At 31.2% G+C, this 20,353-nt stretch overlaps 1 protein-coding gene across 5 annotated transcripts in view; it reads right to left on the reverse strand.

The window, feature by feature from the left end:
- Window positions 1–20,353, reverse strand: part of Crag (DENN domain-containing protein Crag) — a 30,889-nt gene that overhangs the window by 8,405 nt on the left and 2,131 nt on the right. For 4 of the 5 annotated variants that reach the window (XM_076783281.1, XM_076783274.1, XM_076783298.1 and 1 more), the window contains 12 exons: window positions 17,604–18,206; window positions 16,254–16,834; window positions 15,942–16,182; window positions 15,606–15,876; window positions 14,122–14,213; window positions 12,154–12,404; window positions 11,878–12,048; window positions 11,099–11,227; window positions 10,763–11,012; window positions 10,534–10,681; window positions 8,643–8,843; window positions 4,181–4,405 (listed from right to left, as the gene is read on the reverse strand). In XM_076783281.1, the coding sequence (XP_076639396.1) occupies window positions 4,181–4,405; window positions 8,643–8,843; window positions 10,534–10,681; window positions 10,763–11,012; window positions 11,099–11,227; window positions 11,878–12,048; window positions 12,154–12,404; window positions 14,122–14,213; window positions 15,606–15,876; window positions 15,942–16,182; window positions 16,254–16,834; window positions 17,604–18,206 (3,163 nt within the window). The remainder of the gene's footprint in view (window positions 1–4,180; window positions 4,406–8,642; window positions 8,844–10,533; window positions 10,682–10,762; window positions 11,013–11,098; window positions 11,228–11,877; window positions 12,049–12,153; window positions 12,405–14,121; window positions 14,214–15,605; window positions 15,877–15,941; window positions 16,183–16,253; window positions 16,835–17,603; window positions 18,207–20,353) is intronic. The other variant, XM_076783307.1, reaches the window with a different exon arrangement.

Genomic DNA, 20,353 nt, shown 5'->3' on the forward strand with positions numbered 1-20,353 from the left:
AATACAAATCATGGAAATTGATAAATAGAAGACAAAAGTCAAATATGTATAAGAATATTTTCCACATCCATATGATTTCCATTAAATGGTAGCAATTTGAATATTTGTAACAATAAGTGCTACTGATAAAGAGCGAGTTCTAAAAATCTATTAACCGTATTAGACATTGTTGCACTTTCGTAACTTGGAGTCGTTTTTGCTTTGCTGTTACTGTAGCTATTTAGTAATAAGCATGACGAAAACAATTTGTGTAGCTAATGAGAAAATGTAAATTCAAAAGTCCACACTATCAAAAAAATTATAAGATTAGTATAATAATAAAAAAAGACTGTCTAATTAATTAGCGTTAATTTCAATCAATTGTCATATGACCAATTTAAAAGTGTTCATACTTACGAAAATACGTCTGCAAACAGAACAAACAGAACTATATCCTCATTTATTTTTAAATTTTTTAATTTGTCCCCACTTATTGTAGAATTGCATTTATTTAAAACAAATGCAAAAAAAATGGTTAACAAATGTTTTCGGACTAAAATAATTTTTACCTAGTATTCCTACATCTTCATTGTAAACACTCAAAGTTCATTATCATCCAGTAGGTAGTTCAACAGCTATAGTTTATTTAAACAAAAATAGTGCTATATTTCAAATAGCCATAAAATCAATAATTTAAAAAATTTTGAAAAATTCCCAGAGACACGTTCAAATATTGCTGAAGACTACAATATGTACAAATTTCAATAAATTTGAATTGTGACTTTGAAAAGTATCTCATATTGGATGAAAACTCCCATTAAATGTAACAAAGAATAAAAAAAAATGATGTATTGTATCTATGGAACACTCAATTTCTAATTATTAATTAATTATTAGATAAGTAATTTTTTATAATGTTGGCAAAACTGACTATGCATGGAGCATGCAGTCCCATGAAGAATCTGTGATATAACATTCGACCTGTCAATATCAAAATAATCCCTCCATCCCTGGTCTAAACATTATGTAGTATACAGGATGTTCGGTCGTCCTTGGGAAAAATCTTAATTAGAGATCTAGAGACCAAGATAAGACGAAAATCTAGAATATCAATTTGTTAATTGAGGCTTCGTTAAAAAGTTATTAACGTTTAAAGTTCCGTCTGAAGAACGGCAATCTGCGAATAGCTGCGTGCGCGCGATAGGTTGAGGCAGGCTAGTCCTAGTAGTTCTCATTCACAAAACTGTAAGGCTGTCGATATGTCAGTAAATAAAATTTCTCATGCTGAGTGAATACCACTATCACGCGTACGCAGCTGTTTGCAGATTGCCGTTCTACAGGCGGAACTTTAAACGTTAATAACTTTTTAACATAGCTGCAATCAACAATTTGGTATTCTTGATTTTTGTCTTATTTTGGCCTCTAGAAACTTCCATTAAAAATTTTCCCAGGGGTGGCCAAACACCCTGTATATTATACAAATTAATTTTCAACATCTTTACTATGACATAACAGCTTAAAACACACCTAAAATGTAAATAACAAGTTACATCGTATACCTTGAACTTATCTGGATTAATAATGTTAAAGATATAATCCTGACAAATGTAAGAAAATTGAAAAGTAGACGATGCGTACAGAATAAAGTGTATTATAAAAATAATAATAAATTATAACTAATGAAAGATTTTTATTTCTCTTTGCATCTCCTATTATCCAACATTCCCATAAATGCCAATTAAACACTTTTCTTGAGTAGGTGGGTTATTTGCATCATGTCCTATCTTTACAATAGCATAATTCCTTGGTCTGTGATTAAAGGAAAACTAAAAAGTGTCGTCTACTAAAACTACTGCTTTTTTAAAATATTCAAAATATTTGGTATTAAATAAGTTGACAAAATTATTGACGTTGATGTTATTGTTAAAGTCGCTCAGTGTACTGAAACACCTAAAAGTTGGTCAAAATACAATTTTTGAGAGTGACAAATGTTGCTTGCTTGGATTACAAGTTTGATTAGTGTTTGAGAATACCTCCATGTGGTAGACCTTTATAAACTATTCTAGTTAACAAGTTGGAGAGACTGTATATAAATGTAACATTTTATTCATGAATAAGGAATCGATAAAGCTTAGAATATTGTGTGGGCATCCAAGAAACATCTTATAATAATTGCTTGTTCTTTTGCCGGAAACAAAATATTTTGGGCTACTGTCGCGTATATCGTGTAACATTTTCTGCCATTCTTGACGTTGATTCTTGTGACTTCTGGATATTCCTGTAGTTAGGAGTATCCATGTTATAATTGATGATTTTTGATACTGCCCTCTGCCCATCAGAGGCCTAAGTTTTCAATTTGTTGAAGAGTTATACTGATAATTATACGCTTTTCAAATTCAAATAACAAAAGAACAGACAAGCGAGCGACGCACTACAGAACACCTCTCAGCGTTTGTACACACATCTAATTCGTTCAACAGTCAGAAGAACTAAACTGATTACTTTTGAGTTACTACTGTTAATATAAAAAAAACGTTTTTAAGTCAGAAAAATCAAATATAGTATTAGTATGGGAGAGGAGATTGCCTAGCTCATGATGTACATATTTCTCGTAAAGTTTAATCGAAAATTCCCCTGACGTTGTAATGAACGTTGTGTAAATAGACGATGAATTCTGGTGTACTTCAAAGTAAGTCACTGGACTTTTTATTTGTGGGAAGCTATAGAAACATACGTCTATAATAATAATCTCATTATACCGAAAAACATGCATGAACGTATTACAACTGAATGTGCTTAGATATGTCAAGAAACTATAAACAAAGTCAGAGAATTATTTATTTTCGATTATAGAAATGTATTAACGTTAATAAACATAGTTTTGAGCATTAAGTACAACAAATTTAAGTAGTACTTTTCCATACTTATTTTCAGATTTTAGAAACCTCTACCGAAATATTACCATTCTTCATTTTTCTCTTATTTTGGCCTGCAGAATCACCCCCTCAAATATTGACAAATGGTACGCGAACACCCTGTATAATTTACTGAGCCCAGTACAAGAAACATGTTCGTTCTAATTATTGTATTATACTAATTTTGAAAGATTGCATATAATATTTTGATTAAACAAAGCGGTTTACTAAATGCGGGGCTTTGCAAGTCGTGCAAGTCATTAAACTTACTCCAAGACTTGTAGAACTTCAAGCTTAATAGGTGTTTCTGTGATTCGGTTTGAGCCGTCTTGAATTTTATTTTTTACCTCAAGTTCTAAGTGCATATATAAGAAACTTGATTGTGTAAAATTACAATTATAACTGATGAATTTTATAAAATGTTTTAGACATTTTTAATCTTTCAGCGATTGCTGAAAATAAATAACCTTCGTCTCTCACCAATAAAATTTGTTTTCTTTGCACAGAGTTAATATTCTTTCCTTGGCTTATGGCTGTGAACTGATTTTCGACTGTTTGCATTGTTGAATATATTAAACCATGACAACCAAATTAACAATGATGGCAAATAAGCAATCACAACGATAAATGATCTTCGGTCTTAAGTAGCTGTCCACTGTATTAACGGAACAACATAAGAAAATAATAAAAAATATTTGTAATGTAGAAGTTAAAAATAAAATTACTTTCGTATTATGGTAGAATATAGTTCAATGTATATTACACTCAAGTTTAATATAGCAAACATCTAATTAATGAAATGTTCTTTTGTTGAACAAGTAGTATTAAGTAGCTGGCCATGACTTTATATAAAAAACGAGAATAAAATACAATTAATACGATATGAACAAACCTAAGAGGTACTAGATACGACATCAAAGCAATTTCACAGATAATACTGTAGATATAGAGTATTTAACAAAGTCAATTGAATGCGTATTCCGTTGTAAACATTTTATAGAATTCAATAATATTTTAATGATTTAATAATAATAATAATAAATTTGTTCGAATCTCTAAAGACATTCCTTTACATGATATGATATGGACTCTATATCCCTTTTTATATTAAATACCAGTTTGTTAGTAGAATATCGAGTGTATTAATATATGCATGTAACTCAAAGATATACATATCACAAAAATAAAACTCAAGCAGTGAATGTGATTATATACTTTATATTATATCTTTATATTATATTTATATCTGTTAGTGTAGATTCCAGTTAATAAAACTTATGCCTTACCCGAAACTCAGCTTCAAACTAGAGCCTAGATTTGACAGACTTGAGGTAACGCTATCCTTTTGAGACCAAAGACTGCTTATTTCTAGTCTTTCTTTTTCTTTATCTTGTTCGCCTTGCTGTGCCACAGAATAAGGCATTGTTTCACTTCTTTGCAAATGGCCGCCTATTGCTACATCACTTTCATCTACGGTTTGGTGAAATGTTGCGCTACGAGGCAAGACATTGCTGGAAGAAGTTATAGGATGAATATAAAGAGACTTGTGATAATACTATGTTTTGAATTACGTTATAGGTAATCTTACAGTGTTACAAATTCAATAAAATTCGTTGAAATTCAAAGGTATTTTCAGATACGTAGTATTTATAACTCTTATAATGTAATGTAATATCATGTAATAAGTACATAGTAAGAAGTGAATTTCTCCAAGTAAAAATCTGACTTATTAATTAAATTTTTTACGGTCATAAAGAATGAAATACTCAAATCAATGATTATGGTTTGATGGGCATATGAGTAATAACTTATGAGATGTATAATATTGAAGTTTTGGTATCCGTTTATCTGCTATAGTACAAGTACAACTTATAAGTAAAGTCCTGTAATGGACGGGTTTTCGACCTAGCGATCGCTATACCACCATATTAATTTATTCGACTAGCCAAGCCATCAGTCGTGACACGAAATGTTCAAACAGCCTGACTATGTCGTCAGTGTTACAGTTTGCTTGTTGACTCATTTCGCAATAGAATTTGTATTATCGTTTAAAAAATAAAATATTTTTACAGTAAATATGTGATTTGTCAAAACAAATATCTGATCCTTCATGAAATAACATCTATTCGTAGAACCATAGACATGTTAATGTCGTGTAATTCATAGAATGACATTATAGGAAAAATACCAGTATTGTAACGCCTCGCATTTTTCACCGCATGAAAACTCATTTTCCTAACATATACCTATATTTTTTATTTCGAAATCATATTTTGTACAAAAAAAATGCACAGTTTTGTTATTTCAAAATTAACTTTGTTTTTCTATTACAATGACAACATCATTTTCTTCCGAAAGATACTTCATTTCATTTAAGAAGATAACTGATCTCGAAGAAGATAATATGCCTACTTGCACGCTGAAAGTAATACCGCCGAAATATACACCTATTTGCCAATTGTGCAACGTGTATTTTTTTTAGGCAGATTAAAAATTTCCTTTCACGACTCGAAAACGCTCCAGCATTGATCCGCGAAAATAGTGAACTCACAAATAGACAGGATATAATAAAATTACATTCTATAATCCATTATCAATTATCTGCGTCAAAGTATGCGTTTAAACTCACTCCTTCAGATTAGAAAAAAGAAATATTCTGTAACGTAAATCAAGTATGTTTTCCACACAAAACATTCCGCTTTTGTTCTTCAGGAATGATTACTTTACAATATGTCTCACACATTAAAGACTCCTACACAGGGTCCAGATCTTAATCTAATCGAGCACTTATGGGCCCAAATAGGAAAAAAACTTGGGAATTACGAAATGACATCGAAAAAAATGTTAAAATCTAGAATAATGGAAATATGGTATTCCATACAAAAAAATACAATAGAAACGCTTGTATGTAGTACGGAATATCGATTAGCAACAAGTAATTAATACTAAACCTACCGATACTTCGTGTATACCCATTTCTACCATGACCGATCAAATGACCAGGCTTTCTTTCTCTTTTTTATGAGGTAATGTACTCTTAATGTTTGCATCATACGTATAGAATGTTGTGTTTTTAAGTTTATTTGTAAGACTCCTTTTTCTTTTATGTCGCGTATCTATTCTTCAAGCGTGCATTTTAAAAATCTGTACAAAAATATTCAATACTCTTACTCTAAATGTGCATACTTAGTACTTACATTGAAATTTTTTTATTTTTATGAGATAGAAAATAAAACACCCTTAAAAACGAATTTGTTTCAAATCGGTACCGTAGTTAATTCCGGAGAAAACAATTATTTACGAAAAAATGCTAGCTAGTAATTATGCAAACATCTTGTATACAAATTAAAATTTTTTTTCAATTAAGTAAACAATTTATAATCCAGTTTTATCGCATACCAGTTGTATAATTGATAGAAATTGCTGAAACTTCTTTGGGCGCATTAAGTCAAAGCAAATTTCAAAGTAAACATAGAAGACAGTATAAATAATAATAGTTAATATATTTGTTGGATAGCGCAGTTCCAGAGATTTAACGACTTTTGTTTCAAATTGATAGTGTGGCTAGTTCCGGAGATATAAGGGTTCGAAGCGTTTGTTTATTTTTCGTTGTTGACATCGGCGTAATGCCATTGACCTCACACGTAAATAGTAAATTCTTGGAAAGACTACGTTACTTGGTCACGACTGTCACGATCTTAGAGTAGGTCAGCACGATGCACGTGCGAGAGAGAGAGAGAGAGAGAGAGAGAGAGAGAGAGAGAGAGATATCTGACGAGTTAGACGGAGACAGAGATAGTCGAATTAAGAAAATTACCCCTTCATATAAATTACGATATCTCCAAAACGAAAAGTCGAATCAACATAAATCAAAAACCACTTTAAAGGGGAGGCATTACCGCTTCTAACAGTGGCTCAATTATGAATAAAACACTAGTAGTTTCGGAACTCTTCGGGTGTAAAGTTTAACTATTTTTAATACGCGTTGTTAGACTGTTTTAAGACAGTGGAAACTGAAAATTCTCTTCTTTCATCTTTGCTATATATTTCCTATTTATATCGAAAGCTAACCAGAATTTGATACCTTTTGTCCAATTTTTTACAAAAAAATATAAATCATTCAATCGGGCAGATGACCGGTCATGGTTAATTTGGCTCGGAAAAAGTATGGCAAACTACATATTTTTCTCAGAAAACAAACAATAAGAATAAAAGTGAATATTGAAAAATTCATTGTACGTATACTATAAGAAAAGTCATGGAGTTAAATGGCACTAAAATAACATTATATGTTAGAAATTCTAAATGAAATTTTAAAAACGGTCATTTGACCGGTCGTGTTAGGTTTAGTGTTAATGTCAAAAGTGGTCCCACTAAGTATTAACATAAATTAATACACAAGAAATTCATGTTCGAATATGTTTGTGACCTCCATAAAAGGTAGGTGCGCATTTAATATTCGGCCAATTGTGTATACATTATCAAACTTTTTCAAATTTTACCCACTCATTCTCAAAACTTGTATCTTTCATTTCTTTCAGTGTTGTTTTGTAAATGAGGGTCCAGTGTGGGAATTTCATTTGTCACACAAGCGTTCGAATACTTTAGCGAGCAACTATATGTATGCGAAGATCTAAAATACTCAGAAATAAATAGTTGAAACCACTACACTAGTTCATTAAAAAATAAGTCAAGTTTTATGTAAAAAATGAAGTGTACGTAAGTATGTGATCGTCACTGTATGTGTAAGAAATTTGTGTTAAAAAGAACGAGAGAAAAGAACAGAAATCTCTGGAAGTCCTTTTATTCTTATCGCCATCAGTCGCGTCTAGATTGCTGTTATAAACAGAGTAACAATAAAAGTAAAAGCTAAATTACCATGCACACGTTTTGAAATCCTTGACATTATGAGATAAAATTCTTTGGACGGATGAATCCATGATTAGACTGAAATATAGTCATGGACAAATGTATTGTCTGAAGAAGTAAAGAAGAATTTACGTCATACAAATTTGTTAAACCAACATTAAAGTCAATGGAGCAAGATATTGTAGTTTTACGTTGTGATTCATTTTCGAAATAGAGAAAATTGTAATCTTAAATGGAAGAATAAACTCTCAAGTTTATCTAAACTTAGTATAAGAAGTCATAATCTCAAAGGGAAAACAGATGATAGGAGATGACTTTATCCTTCAGTAGGATAATGCACCCATCAATAAGGCGAGAATTGTAACAAAGTATTTGTAAGTGCAATAAACATTATAGAATGGTCTCCACAAAACCGTGATCTTTCGCCAATAGAAAACATATGGTCAATTTTAAAATTACACATTGCCGAAAACAGATCACGCAATATAAAAGAACTACAGGTGTTAATAGAGAAAATGGCAGAAAATTTTAGTGTGTTTTCCATAAGGGATAAAAAGTTATATTTTAATAATATCATGATAAATACATGATTTAATCCTCTTTTTTTCAAATTTTACCAAGTTATAATTATTATCAGAGTAAATTTATTGTAATAGAGTTGCCTGAAATCTAATGGTTCCTATTACAAAAGATTAAATTGAATGCAATGAATTACTATAAATTTTTTGTCTATTTTTATAAACCAATTGGTGTATGCATATTGCAAATATATACATATTGTAAAAATATGACGGTTAAAACATGACAAAATTATCATTTAAAAATTTTTAAAATAAGTTTTAGTAGAATTATCATATACTAGTAACAAAAATAATGTACCTTCGAAATAAAAGCGGTCCTCCGGCCCGTTCTTCAACATTATTAAAGACTGTCAAAGTACATGTGGAACAGTTTGAATCATTCTCTTCGGAAGGTGAGACAATTGGTGTTTCATCATTAATTAGAGCACCTAGCGGATCATTTTCTGTAACTGGCGTGCGTATGGGACTTTTTAACGGCGATTCTAAGTTCCGAATCAACCTAAAAGCAACAAATCAACAAAACAATATAAAATCGTTTTTTATAAATACATGAAGAGAATGAAAAACGAAATGAAATTGAAAAAAATGATAGCCTTGCCAAACTTTTCTGTAGAATTTATATTTTGGGTTTTATCTAAATTTAACACCTTCTAATAATGGAATTTTAATGGGAGATACTAGTGGCCAAAATAAGACGAAAATTAAGAATACCAATTTGTTGACTGAGGCTTCGTTAAAAAGTTATTAACATTTAAAGTTCTGTCTGTAGAACGACAATCTGCGTATAGCTGCGTGCGCGTGATAGTGGTTCTCACTCAGCATGAGAAACTCTGCTTACTGATGTATCGACAGCCTTACAGTTTTTTGAATGAGAACCACTATCACGCGTATGCAGCTATTCACAGATTACCGTTCTACAAGCGGAACTTTAAACGTTAATAACTTTTTAACGAAGCCTCAATCAACAAATTGGTTATTTTGGCCCCTAGAATCTCCCATTAAAATTTTTCCCAAGGGTGACTAAACACCCTGTATAATAAAACTTCACATATCAGGTCTGGATGACCAAGGCACGGTTGTCCCCCCCCCCCCCCCCATCATGTAAATGTGCTGATTAACGTATAACAACAATTAGAATACTGCTTTAGAACAGCGGATATAACAAAATAAATATAACAGATGTTTTCAATAGGTTGACACATCTTTGGTAAATTCAAATTCAAAATCGTCCATGTGTCACGTATTGGTGCAGCCTTATCGTTCCTCATAAAATGAATCGAAAATCATAGGAAAAAATCGTGCGCCAATGTAAAATTAAATTACAAAAAAATTTTGTATCAAATTTTGCAGTAGTCATTGTCAAATATAGACTTTAATCTCGAAATCCATAGTAGTTTTAGATGGGTACAAAATTTTGTAAACTTTTGAAAACTATTTAAATTTGAAACATATTTTAGAGTAATATTATTCTCACTTTCTCAGTCGCTTCTTGGCGTAAAAGAGTCTTCAAGAAAATTCAATTTAGGAATGTGAAAGTAAAAGATTCAACTTTTAAAATAACTCCAAGAAGATTATTGAACAAATTCTATTTTTGAAGTTATAATAGAAATAATTGTTATAAAGATTAACAATCTTTCAACCAAGTATCCTCATATTTATGAGCGACAGTGTGCACTGAACAACGTTTACGCCAGCGACTTGTCAACTTTGGAAGTGAATAATAAATAACAGAACATGTAAAATATATGTGTGAGTAATATTTTAAATATGTTTCGACATCAGTTACAAGAATAAATAATAAAATAATATAGGGATCCCTTAGAAAATTTTCCTAGTAACCTTTCGAAAGCTCTCCAAAGTCAAATAATTATTACCACAATATCCTCCCTTTCGATACTTCACAACTTTCGTCTCAAACATTTTTTCGTATTTTGCTATTTCAACTGAACATACTGTGTATATGTACACGCGCGCACTCGCTGTGTAATAATTAGTACGTCTTGTTTCAGTTATCGTTGAAAAACAAATTGATATCCTTATCACGTTTCCAATAATATTAATTGTTGTTATATTATATTAGAAGATAGGAAACGATTTATATATGAAAGGAAACTATTTTTTATTTGATTTTAATTAAGAAAAAATTATAGAAAAATCAAGAACAATGTATAATAAAATTGCAAAATTACCTCTGTGTCATCGCCAAATTATTAAACTCTTCTGCGTGTATAACATTTAATGCTGCTGTATCTTTAACAATACTATTTTGTCGTGGAAGCTTTTTTATTTCTAGAGGCCCATAGTCCGGTAAATCCGTTGTTGAACTTCCTTTAGTCGCTGCAGATAAAAAAAAGTATAAGATAATAATAAACCTGCTCTAAAAACTAAAACATTAAAATAGACTAATTTATTACGTACAATCACTGTGTGCAGCTTCTGTGTCTTGAGAATGAGAACTATCAAGGCTAGATCTAGAAAATGCATGTTCCATATTTGCAAGTTTACCATCAACGGTTAATAAATCTGCAGTTGAACTTAATCTTCTTTTAGCACTTTTTTTACCAGCTTCTTTAAATAAAGCTGCTCCAACTATAGCGTTTCTTAATTTGTTCCACATCAATTGACTGGAATTAGTTACGTCAGATGGCCAAGTTGCTTCAAGTACAGCCTGTGAATTCAGTAAAAAAATTATTTTGAATTTAGCAAAGTCTATATTTTGCTGAAAAAAATATTGTGATCAATAAGAAAAATTACCTTGTTATAAAACCCATATGTAAGAGCATTTGGTTGAACACCGCTACGTTTCATGTGGAATAATAATTTTACTGCTAGCACAGGTTGTCCGTAAACACCGCAAAGTTGCATCATAGCTCTGTAACAAACCTAAAATCGACACAGTCTATGATAAGATTATGCAACATATAAAATATGCAACTTCTAAAATAATCACTCAACAAATCTGTAATTGAAACAATCAGTAATTCCAATAAATATTTTAACCTGAACTTTGTAAGTATTATTTTAATAAATCATATAGTCTTCTTGGAATGTAAACATGCAACGATATTCTATCATTTCAGAAGATATGACCCAGAAGAAACGAGCAACTAATATATTTTTTTATTTAATTCCTCTCATTCAAATGATTGTTTTGTGAAATTTTTTATTGTATCGTCACATTCAACGACGATTTGTTGGGTAATAATCTTATGCCGGAAATACACTGCTGCTCGTGAACAACTCGCGGCTGTGCTCGCCAGCAGTGTGGAGACTTTTGCGAACAACGGACAGCGAACCCTGTTCGCTCGGGAAGCGATATATCAAAGGGACTGTTCGGGAACTCGAAGTTTCCATAGATTATAATTGTTCGCAAGCTGTTCGCGAGCTCCAGTGTGGAAACGTAGCTGTTTCCATTGACAAACAGCTCGCGAACTATCTGTAAGCAGTTCATGAGCTGCTCGCGAACTGTTCTCTTCAGTGTATTCCCGGCACTAGGTGTTGCAATCTGCAGGCATACAAATAAAAAGGTTTACTTCTTCAATTGGATCAAGATTTAATTTCGGCATTTTAACTAGTAAATCATAGGCCTGATGTAAAATCGCAGCCGGTTGGTTAGACACTTGTAACATAGCTGGCAAATGCAAGAACCAAAGACTATAACAGGTTCCAAGTAGACATCTGCCCCACCTATCTGGCATTGCTGCCTGCAAATGAGATATTACTTATAGGGATGAATCTATAACTAATTATATAGAATTTTCAGCCTTTGTTATATAAAAAGCACAAATTGTAGTAAGAATAGTTCATACTTGTTTACGTGCCATCCTTTGTGCCACTTTAATTTCATGTTTGGTTCTGCGTGCCATAGGACTACCTGGTATTATTCCAAAGGCACATAAATTTGTGTTTTTTACGTTGAAATGTTTCTGCGGTCTTATTAAATCGTGATTTAATTTAAACGTGCGATATACAATTGGTGACTGATTCGGTCCTGCTTCAGGTGGAGGTATGAACACAGTTCGTTCGCTGTGCTGAGATTCGTCCAACTCCAAAAGTGGCACTAAATAGTAAAATCAGTAATTACAAGTAATTACAAGCTACAATGGAAAAGTAAAATTGCATGTTCAAATAATGAGTTTTGTAAAATCACGAGTACACGTAAAATATGATAATAAATAAAATAAAACAATATGAAAAGTTTAGGCTCATTCTACATAAAATCGTACACTTTATGTAGAATACTATTAGCAGTACTGTTTGGAAAATAGTATTAATCATTTCAATAAATTATAACTTTTAACTAGTAATCAGATGGGAATGAACTTTTAGATGTTTATACGTTTCGGTAGATTATGGATTAAGAAATAAAAATGATTTCAGTTTAAATAAAACTTTTTATCATTTTTTCTACAATTGATTTAGAAAAATATCTGTTTTTTATAGCTGGGAAAAACGTAAAAATTTAACAAAAATTGAGAATATAAATAGTACATTGAGTATAAAGCTATCAGTTAAAAAAGAAAGTGAAACTTTCAAATTGGTTATATGAAAATTAATTGAACAAAGTTGCATCAAAGTGGTTTACAAGAAGAATTAACGGTGAAGTAATGCTAGACCATATGCAACAGCATTGCCTGAATACATGTAAGAGAATTATTTCCATTGCAAAATTTTCTTCGGCGCAAGAAATTCATCGCTTCAGATGGCAATAATTGTATAAACAAAACTTAACTGGCCGAACTTCTAAGCGATTCTCTGCATACGTATCGAGTAATAGAGACTAATATAAACTAAAATCTTCTTTATTTTTCATTGTATGTTTATGAGAGTATTATCTGTGTGCTGATAGAGTGTTTCAGGTGGAAGTGCATGTCCACGCATCCATTTGGTTGTTCAGACGGCAAGGGAAGTGAACCCCTACGTGGCGCCCAGGTGGCGGATAGGAGAAGCCCCTGGGATGACATGAGAGGATGGTGTCATCAGGCCTGAGACGGCTGGTGATCGCATCCCCGTATAACATCCGGGACCAAACACCGATATGAATGAGTGTGTGAATGGACCGAGGTGGGACGGTAAGTAGCCGGGATTGTACCCAGAGTTGCGGGCGCTGATGACCAGGCGCTTATGGTTGAGTGAGGGTGTGGTGGGAGGAGTGCCTTCTACCTCCTATCGGGAGAGTCCACGGATATTCATGAAGATTACCCCAGGTAAGAAAGAAAAAAAAATAGGACAGAATTTACGTTGATATCTGAGTCTGTGTTCAAATGAGCACATAAGCGACTACAAAATCGGTAAGCGGCATCATTCTAGGCGAGTTTTCTTTGATTATTAAAGATGACGCACAGATTCACACAGTATTGTACAGACTGTTCTGTTGTACTGTTCTGTTCGGTCAACTCGGGATTTTGCATTCTTTGTTTTGTCAAATGCGGGACCATCACTTTGTTGTGCGAAGTTCTCGAGACTTCCGCATCGTGGCCTTCGATTTGGGGAGGAAGTCTTAGGCACCATTGGCACCGGATGACTTGGGACCTTCCTCCACTATCGATCAAAAGCAAGAAAGCAGTTTTTCATTCACGTGGGGCACTAAAGGGTTCTGTCTTCCCCAATTCGGTTGCTATACACTCATTTTTACAAACTTTAGTAGAATTCTCAAATAATTTTCTACGAATCTTCTTATAAGTGAAAAATGCAAAAATAAAAGTGTAGTCGTAGTAATAAAAACTAACAATACTCCAAATCAATTCTAACAAAAATGTTAAAAAATGCAACCTCACCATTTTCTTCTTCAATGCGTTCGGTGCATTCGTCAAAAAAAGCTAAACCTGCCATGTCCATATCAGATACGAAACTTCTTTCTTCTATAAATCTAAAAAATACAAACTGCAGTGATATTATACCAAAGGTAACTGAAAATCAAATAAAATATTTTATGCAGTTAATATTAACCATACAAATTGTCAAAATATTTTGTGCAGTTAATGTTAACCATACAAATTATCAAAATAAAGACTAATAAACTAAATATACAGCACATTTTATTCATAATAATCACATTAAATATAAAATATATCATTCAAAACTAATACAATAAACATCAAAATACAGTTGAGTTGTTAGAGTATATAGATATATTATACGAGAGTATATAGACATATAGATGATAGAATAAATTATCAGAGAAAAATATTATTAGTTTGGAAGAAATCAATATTTTAATAAACAAACAATTTTTTTGATAGTCATATTTTTAGAGATTTTGAGGTCATCGATGTTGTCCTAAGCGAAACAACGTATGTTTATTGTTGGACTGTTGTAGCTAACAAAAAAGATAAATTTTAACTTATTTGTAAAACATATTGATCTTCAAATGACCTTAAATTATAATATATATCTTTTATTTCAGGAAATATCCAAAATATTGTCTTGCTTTCAATAGTGTCTCAAACTCATGACTATACGTTTTCAAATATGATAAATAAATTTATGAAAATTAACGGTAATTGTTTTGAACATGTTTTGAAATAAAATAATTACATGTATGTACTACTATATGCAAATTTTGTAGCTTACCGTTATCTGAAGGTCAACATATCACATATGATTGAATTTGTTCTTTTGTCAGCTACAATAATCTAATAATAAATATACGTTGTTCTGTTTAACAAAATGTTTGCCTGTTATAATATTTGCCCCTTATAGACAAATGATATTTTTTTTCTATTATCAAAAATAAATAAAATATTTTAAATACTCAAGTTTGGCCACCAATTCTTTGACGGGGTGATTCTACAATTCAAAATAAGACGAAAATGAAGAATGACGATATTCCGGTAGAGGCTTTATCTTAAAGTTATTAACGAGTAAATATCTGCCTGAATCATGGCAATTTACGAACGTTGATAGTATGCATGTATTGTTGCAAAAAAAATCAATTTTAATACTTTCTTTGTGTAAGGTTTAAACACTCCTAAAATAATCTCTTGAACAAAACGTGTTAAAATTTCTAAAATTATGTTTATATGACTTCTTTTCATTCTTAGGAAGTACAACATATGCTACCAACCTACATAACAAGGTTAACTACTTATGAATATCTAAAATTATTACTTAATATTTTACATATACTAACAAAGTATTCTACAAAACTTGGACTAATAAAAATATCTACATGCATGGTTTTAAGATATCTATTGTTGCCAAGGCATGTACAGGATGTTTGTTATACAATGTCAAAATATCGATGATAAGAAAAACATACCTTATGAACATTTGAGTCTTTACTAACATACTATAAAATTTTGCATGAGCCTTGTCTCGACTTCTGAGAAAAGCTTGTATATTGAACAAACTAGTTGGATCAGTTGAACCAACTGTTGGTGCTTTTGTGATTGGTAGTAAGAAAGCACGGTATCCTTTTAATATAGTAGCAGTAAATCGTAAAAAAGCATCTTGTATTTCAAGCTCTAAAGCTTGTTCTTTTCGTTTTTGTTGAAATTCTTTATCAACACTAAACTCTTCATCGTCCATATCTGAAAACAAAATATGTACAAACAAAAAAATGATATCGAAATAAATTGAGTAACATTACACACACCTTTCATAGACGAATAACTCTTTCCTAATGAAATCAACTTCGAATAGAGGTGTTCTAACCAATTTCTAAGCTGTCTGGCTGCTTTTTTGGGTAACAATTTTATATTTAAATATTTTTTATCGTCACAAATCGCTATATTATTCGTGTCCAAATTTACACAATTAACGTCTGCGGGTGGATCGTACAAATCAAAAAATCTTGAATCCACGCCAATTAAAAATGGTAATGGCGCATGCAGAACCTAAAATATAAAATACACTTTGTATTATGTTATATCTCTTTGTCAACTGACAAAGTAACAAGATACGTTACCTCTGCCAAACCTAAGGGGCATAGAGGTATATATGGGCACTGCCATTTAAATGGAAATAATATCATAGCAATAGCTTCACTCACTGATGTAAGTACATCAGGACGTAGCGAATGTACAAGTATTTTCTGTTCAGTTAAGATTAGCAACAATATAAGTAAACAATTATCAGGTCCTAAATTGATGAGTAACTGCCGAAAACTCGCACCAGATCTAGGTAGTGCTAAATCTTCTGGTTGCGTTAAAATCAATCTGTTTTTACTATTTAATTGTATTTGAATTCTTGGTCTTTGTGGACTTGGGAACGGTATATCGTACAAAAAATATGCTATGTATTTTTCGATAGGAACGTTTTGGGGTTTGTTATTGGCCATGCTATGCAGGTAAACTAAAAATTTTTCGAACGTGTCGAAAAATGGCCAATGAGATAGTATGCATATAGATTTACTAATATTTAAAGATTGTGTGACGGGGTCTGTATATTGCAACTTTTCCAATTGTAGTAAGGTAAGTCTCTTAAGTATTCCACACTGTTTAAGTGTTCTCATTTTCAGTTGCTGATTGTCAACTTCTGCATGCTCAACTGAAACAAAAATAATTTTACGACACAAATTAGCATAGAACACTCACTTTCAACGTTAGTTTATTTGTCTCTTCACTGTTCGAGAATGAGGTCAGACGTTATAGAAATGTATTACTGAATCATTTCCTAAACAATACCTATAGCATTTTGAACTCACATTCCCAAATATTGAAAATGTACAAACCTTAATCTTTATTTAGGACGTTCAACCTAAGTAGATTTAATCAATAGTATCGCTCGATGCATTAGCATAACAATTCACAACGAAGAAGTACACATAGGTCAAAAAGTGTTATTTTATTTGGTTTAGAAGACAAACTGAAAAACGTGAGTTCTAAAATTGTGAATAATTTACAACAGCAACATCTAACGATTTTGGTTACTACGAAACTGATGCAAATATCAGATCGAGCCGAAAAATAACAGTTATAGAATCAAAATATATAATATTGATTCTTAAGAACCGAAATCGAAACTGATATAAGCCAGAAATGTTATATCTGTAACAATTATCAAATCATTTTGGTTTTTATGACCATTTGAAAAGCCAAAACTGACACTATAATTGTTTTCAATGCCTGCCTATATCTCAAATAAGAAGTTTCAGATTATAAAATGGCAAGAGATATTCAACATGTGTAAATATATACAATGGTTGTTAAAATAACGTTCAATGTATGACTATTAAAATAGGACATACAATGACAAAAATTGTGTGTGTGTGCATGCGTGCACGCGTATGTATGTATGTATGCATGTATTTTCATACCAGAAATCTTCAAATTCTCCATGAATTCTTCAACTGGTTGATTTTCTTTCGTATTTTTTTGAGTATCCATTTCTACTTCGAATTCTTCATAAAATGTTATTGCAGAACCATATATTTTTTGGGCTGCATCAGCAACTGTCAACACAAATGTCGAAAACACTGGTTTAGGTTTACATGCCACTTTGGGCCAGCATTCCACTGTTGCTCCCATTGGTAAGCAGAACATTGCAACAGAGTTTGGAAAACCAAAACTGCTATAATCTGCCATTGGGTATTTATACAGTACAGCAGGTTTAAATGATATTAAATTTGCACGATTCATAGATTTCTTGTAGCATAAAAATACATCGCTTCCCAACATGCCTTTGTTCAAATTTTTATTAATAACACAAAACGCATGTGGAGGAGTTTCTCCTTTATTTGTTAAGATAACACATATATCTGTCACAACTAAAGAATTGCATGGCATTTTACGACTTGCACGTCTGAATGTCACAAATATTCTTGATGTTGAATTATTCACATTTGCTACGTATCCTTTTGGAGTTTCCAATACCATTTCTGCATCTTGCATTATACGTTCTTTGCCATCATATATTACGCCTGAAATTTATACATCTTGTTAAATATATTCTATAACAAATAATGGTAATTAAATTTTATAAGATCACAAATTATTCAAAGCACAATTATTTGAAATATACAGTAGAATCTCGATTATCCGAGGTAATAAGGAACGGTACTCTTTCGGATAAACGGAAGGATTAATGGATGTTTGTAAATCGTAGAATAAAATCATAAAAAACATTTTAATAATGAAATATTTAAATTTAACTATGTAGTTATTTAATAGAGTGAAAGCTTATTAAACTTTTGAAAAAAATCAAGTTATACAATATTAGAAGGAAATATCTACCATAAAGTTTAAAGCACTTAGATAATACCGCTTAAACGAGACTCAGATAACCGAGATTCTACTGTAATTCAATAAAAAAAGTATTCTGGTTAGAAGTTAGTAGAATTGTGCTACATATGTTATAGTGATTATGTTAGAAAACACAGTAAATGCTGCTAAAATTGTTAACAATCATTTTATGAGTATGCAAATTCATTTATAAGATATAAGAATTGCCTTTTATTGCAAGTAAGTTTGACTAAAAAATTTTATATTTTATATTACTTATTGATAAAACTTTTATATGCCACTATTTATAATAGATCTAACTGCAATTTTCGTTAATAAGTACTCGGGTAACCCGATTATTGAACAAGCATATAAGTATATTTAAAATCCTTCTACTCAATAGTTTTCCAATAAATTTTCATTTTAAAAACATAAATTAATGTAGAATTGTCCAAAGAATGAGAAAGGTACCTAGTTATTGATATAAGGATTAAATTGTAACATAATAAATTTTAATTAATACCTATGCACACATTTGCTTTTGTTTTCAAAACAACTACAATTTTATTAACCATGTAAATTGCGGTATTTAAATATGTGTTTAAATATACAGGGTGAAGCACGAATTAGTCCCCACGATTTTTCAGCCCCTTTCGATGGTCTGACAATAAAATGTTTCCTATCGAAGTTAGTTAATATTTAACTGGCAAGAAATTGCAGTTGCTTAAATTTAAAATCAAATTGATTTTCGATAAAAAATTAAGGTCACTGTTATATTTTTACATGAAACTAGATATCTTTAACTTCATAGTTCTGTAGACGATGTCAAGACAAATTCAACGACTTGTTACACGATGACTTTCAGACGACATTGAAGGAAAAATTGCCATGAATCGATTGCCACAATATTTGAAATAATTCAGATATACATAATACTACGGCCTCGCATTTAGACATAAACAGATAAATTAGTAATATGCAATAATAAAGAAATGAAACTATATTAATTAGAATGAGAAATTATTATTAAATATTCATTTCTGTTCATTTACAAAAATGTATTTCAATTAAAAGTAGAGTCATTCTAATTATATTGTTTTAGCCATCATGGGTGTGCGGGATCCTGAAAATGTTCGGGATTCCCAAAGAAATTCGGGATCGAGTGTTTCAGTTTTTCCACATATCTATAAATACAAGTAATCTTTTCGGATTCTTGCGCGTATCTAAAAACTATGTCAACATTACAAGCTATAATCGATATTGAAGAAAAGTAATATCTAAAAAACATTTAGATTGTCGATATTTGTGGGAATCCCGATATCTTCGAGATTCCGTTCCGTCCCGAGCATCGGTATGCCGCACACCCCTATTAGCCATGGATCTAAATATTCTGAAAATAACTATTTCAAACTGTTATATAAAGACTCTAACTAAGACCCTTTAAGAACCAAAATGGTATTGTAACAGTTGCAAATAAAAAAAATGTTCTAATTTGTATCACTTGTGGTCATGGTTTTACAGTCTTATACTGGTTTCGAAATGGTCTTGCATTAGCTTTAAAGCTGTTCTATATTAGTTTTAAAACAATTTTTTTACTTCTGAATAATTCTACTACTTCATCCATTATTAATAAATAGATAAATAAATTTTTTATTATAAATTTGTCAATTTGTACTTATTCTATGAGTGTAAAATTATGTATAATTTATTTATTATTGTAAGTACTAATATTAGTAATAATAATGAAACAAATAGGGATTAAAACTACCCAGTGGATAATGATTTAACACTAACATTTGTCCAATACAAAGTTTTGACAAAATGGATATATTTTTAAGAGCATGTA

The sequence above is a fragment of the Colletes latitarsis genome, chromosome 1, assembly GCF_051014445.1.
Source record: "Colletes latitarsis isolate SP2378_abdomen chromosome 1, iyColLati1, whole genome shotgun sequence".
Lineage (NCBI taxonomy): Eukaryota > Metazoa > Arthropoda > Insecta > Hymenoptera > Colletidae > Colletes > Colletes latitarsis.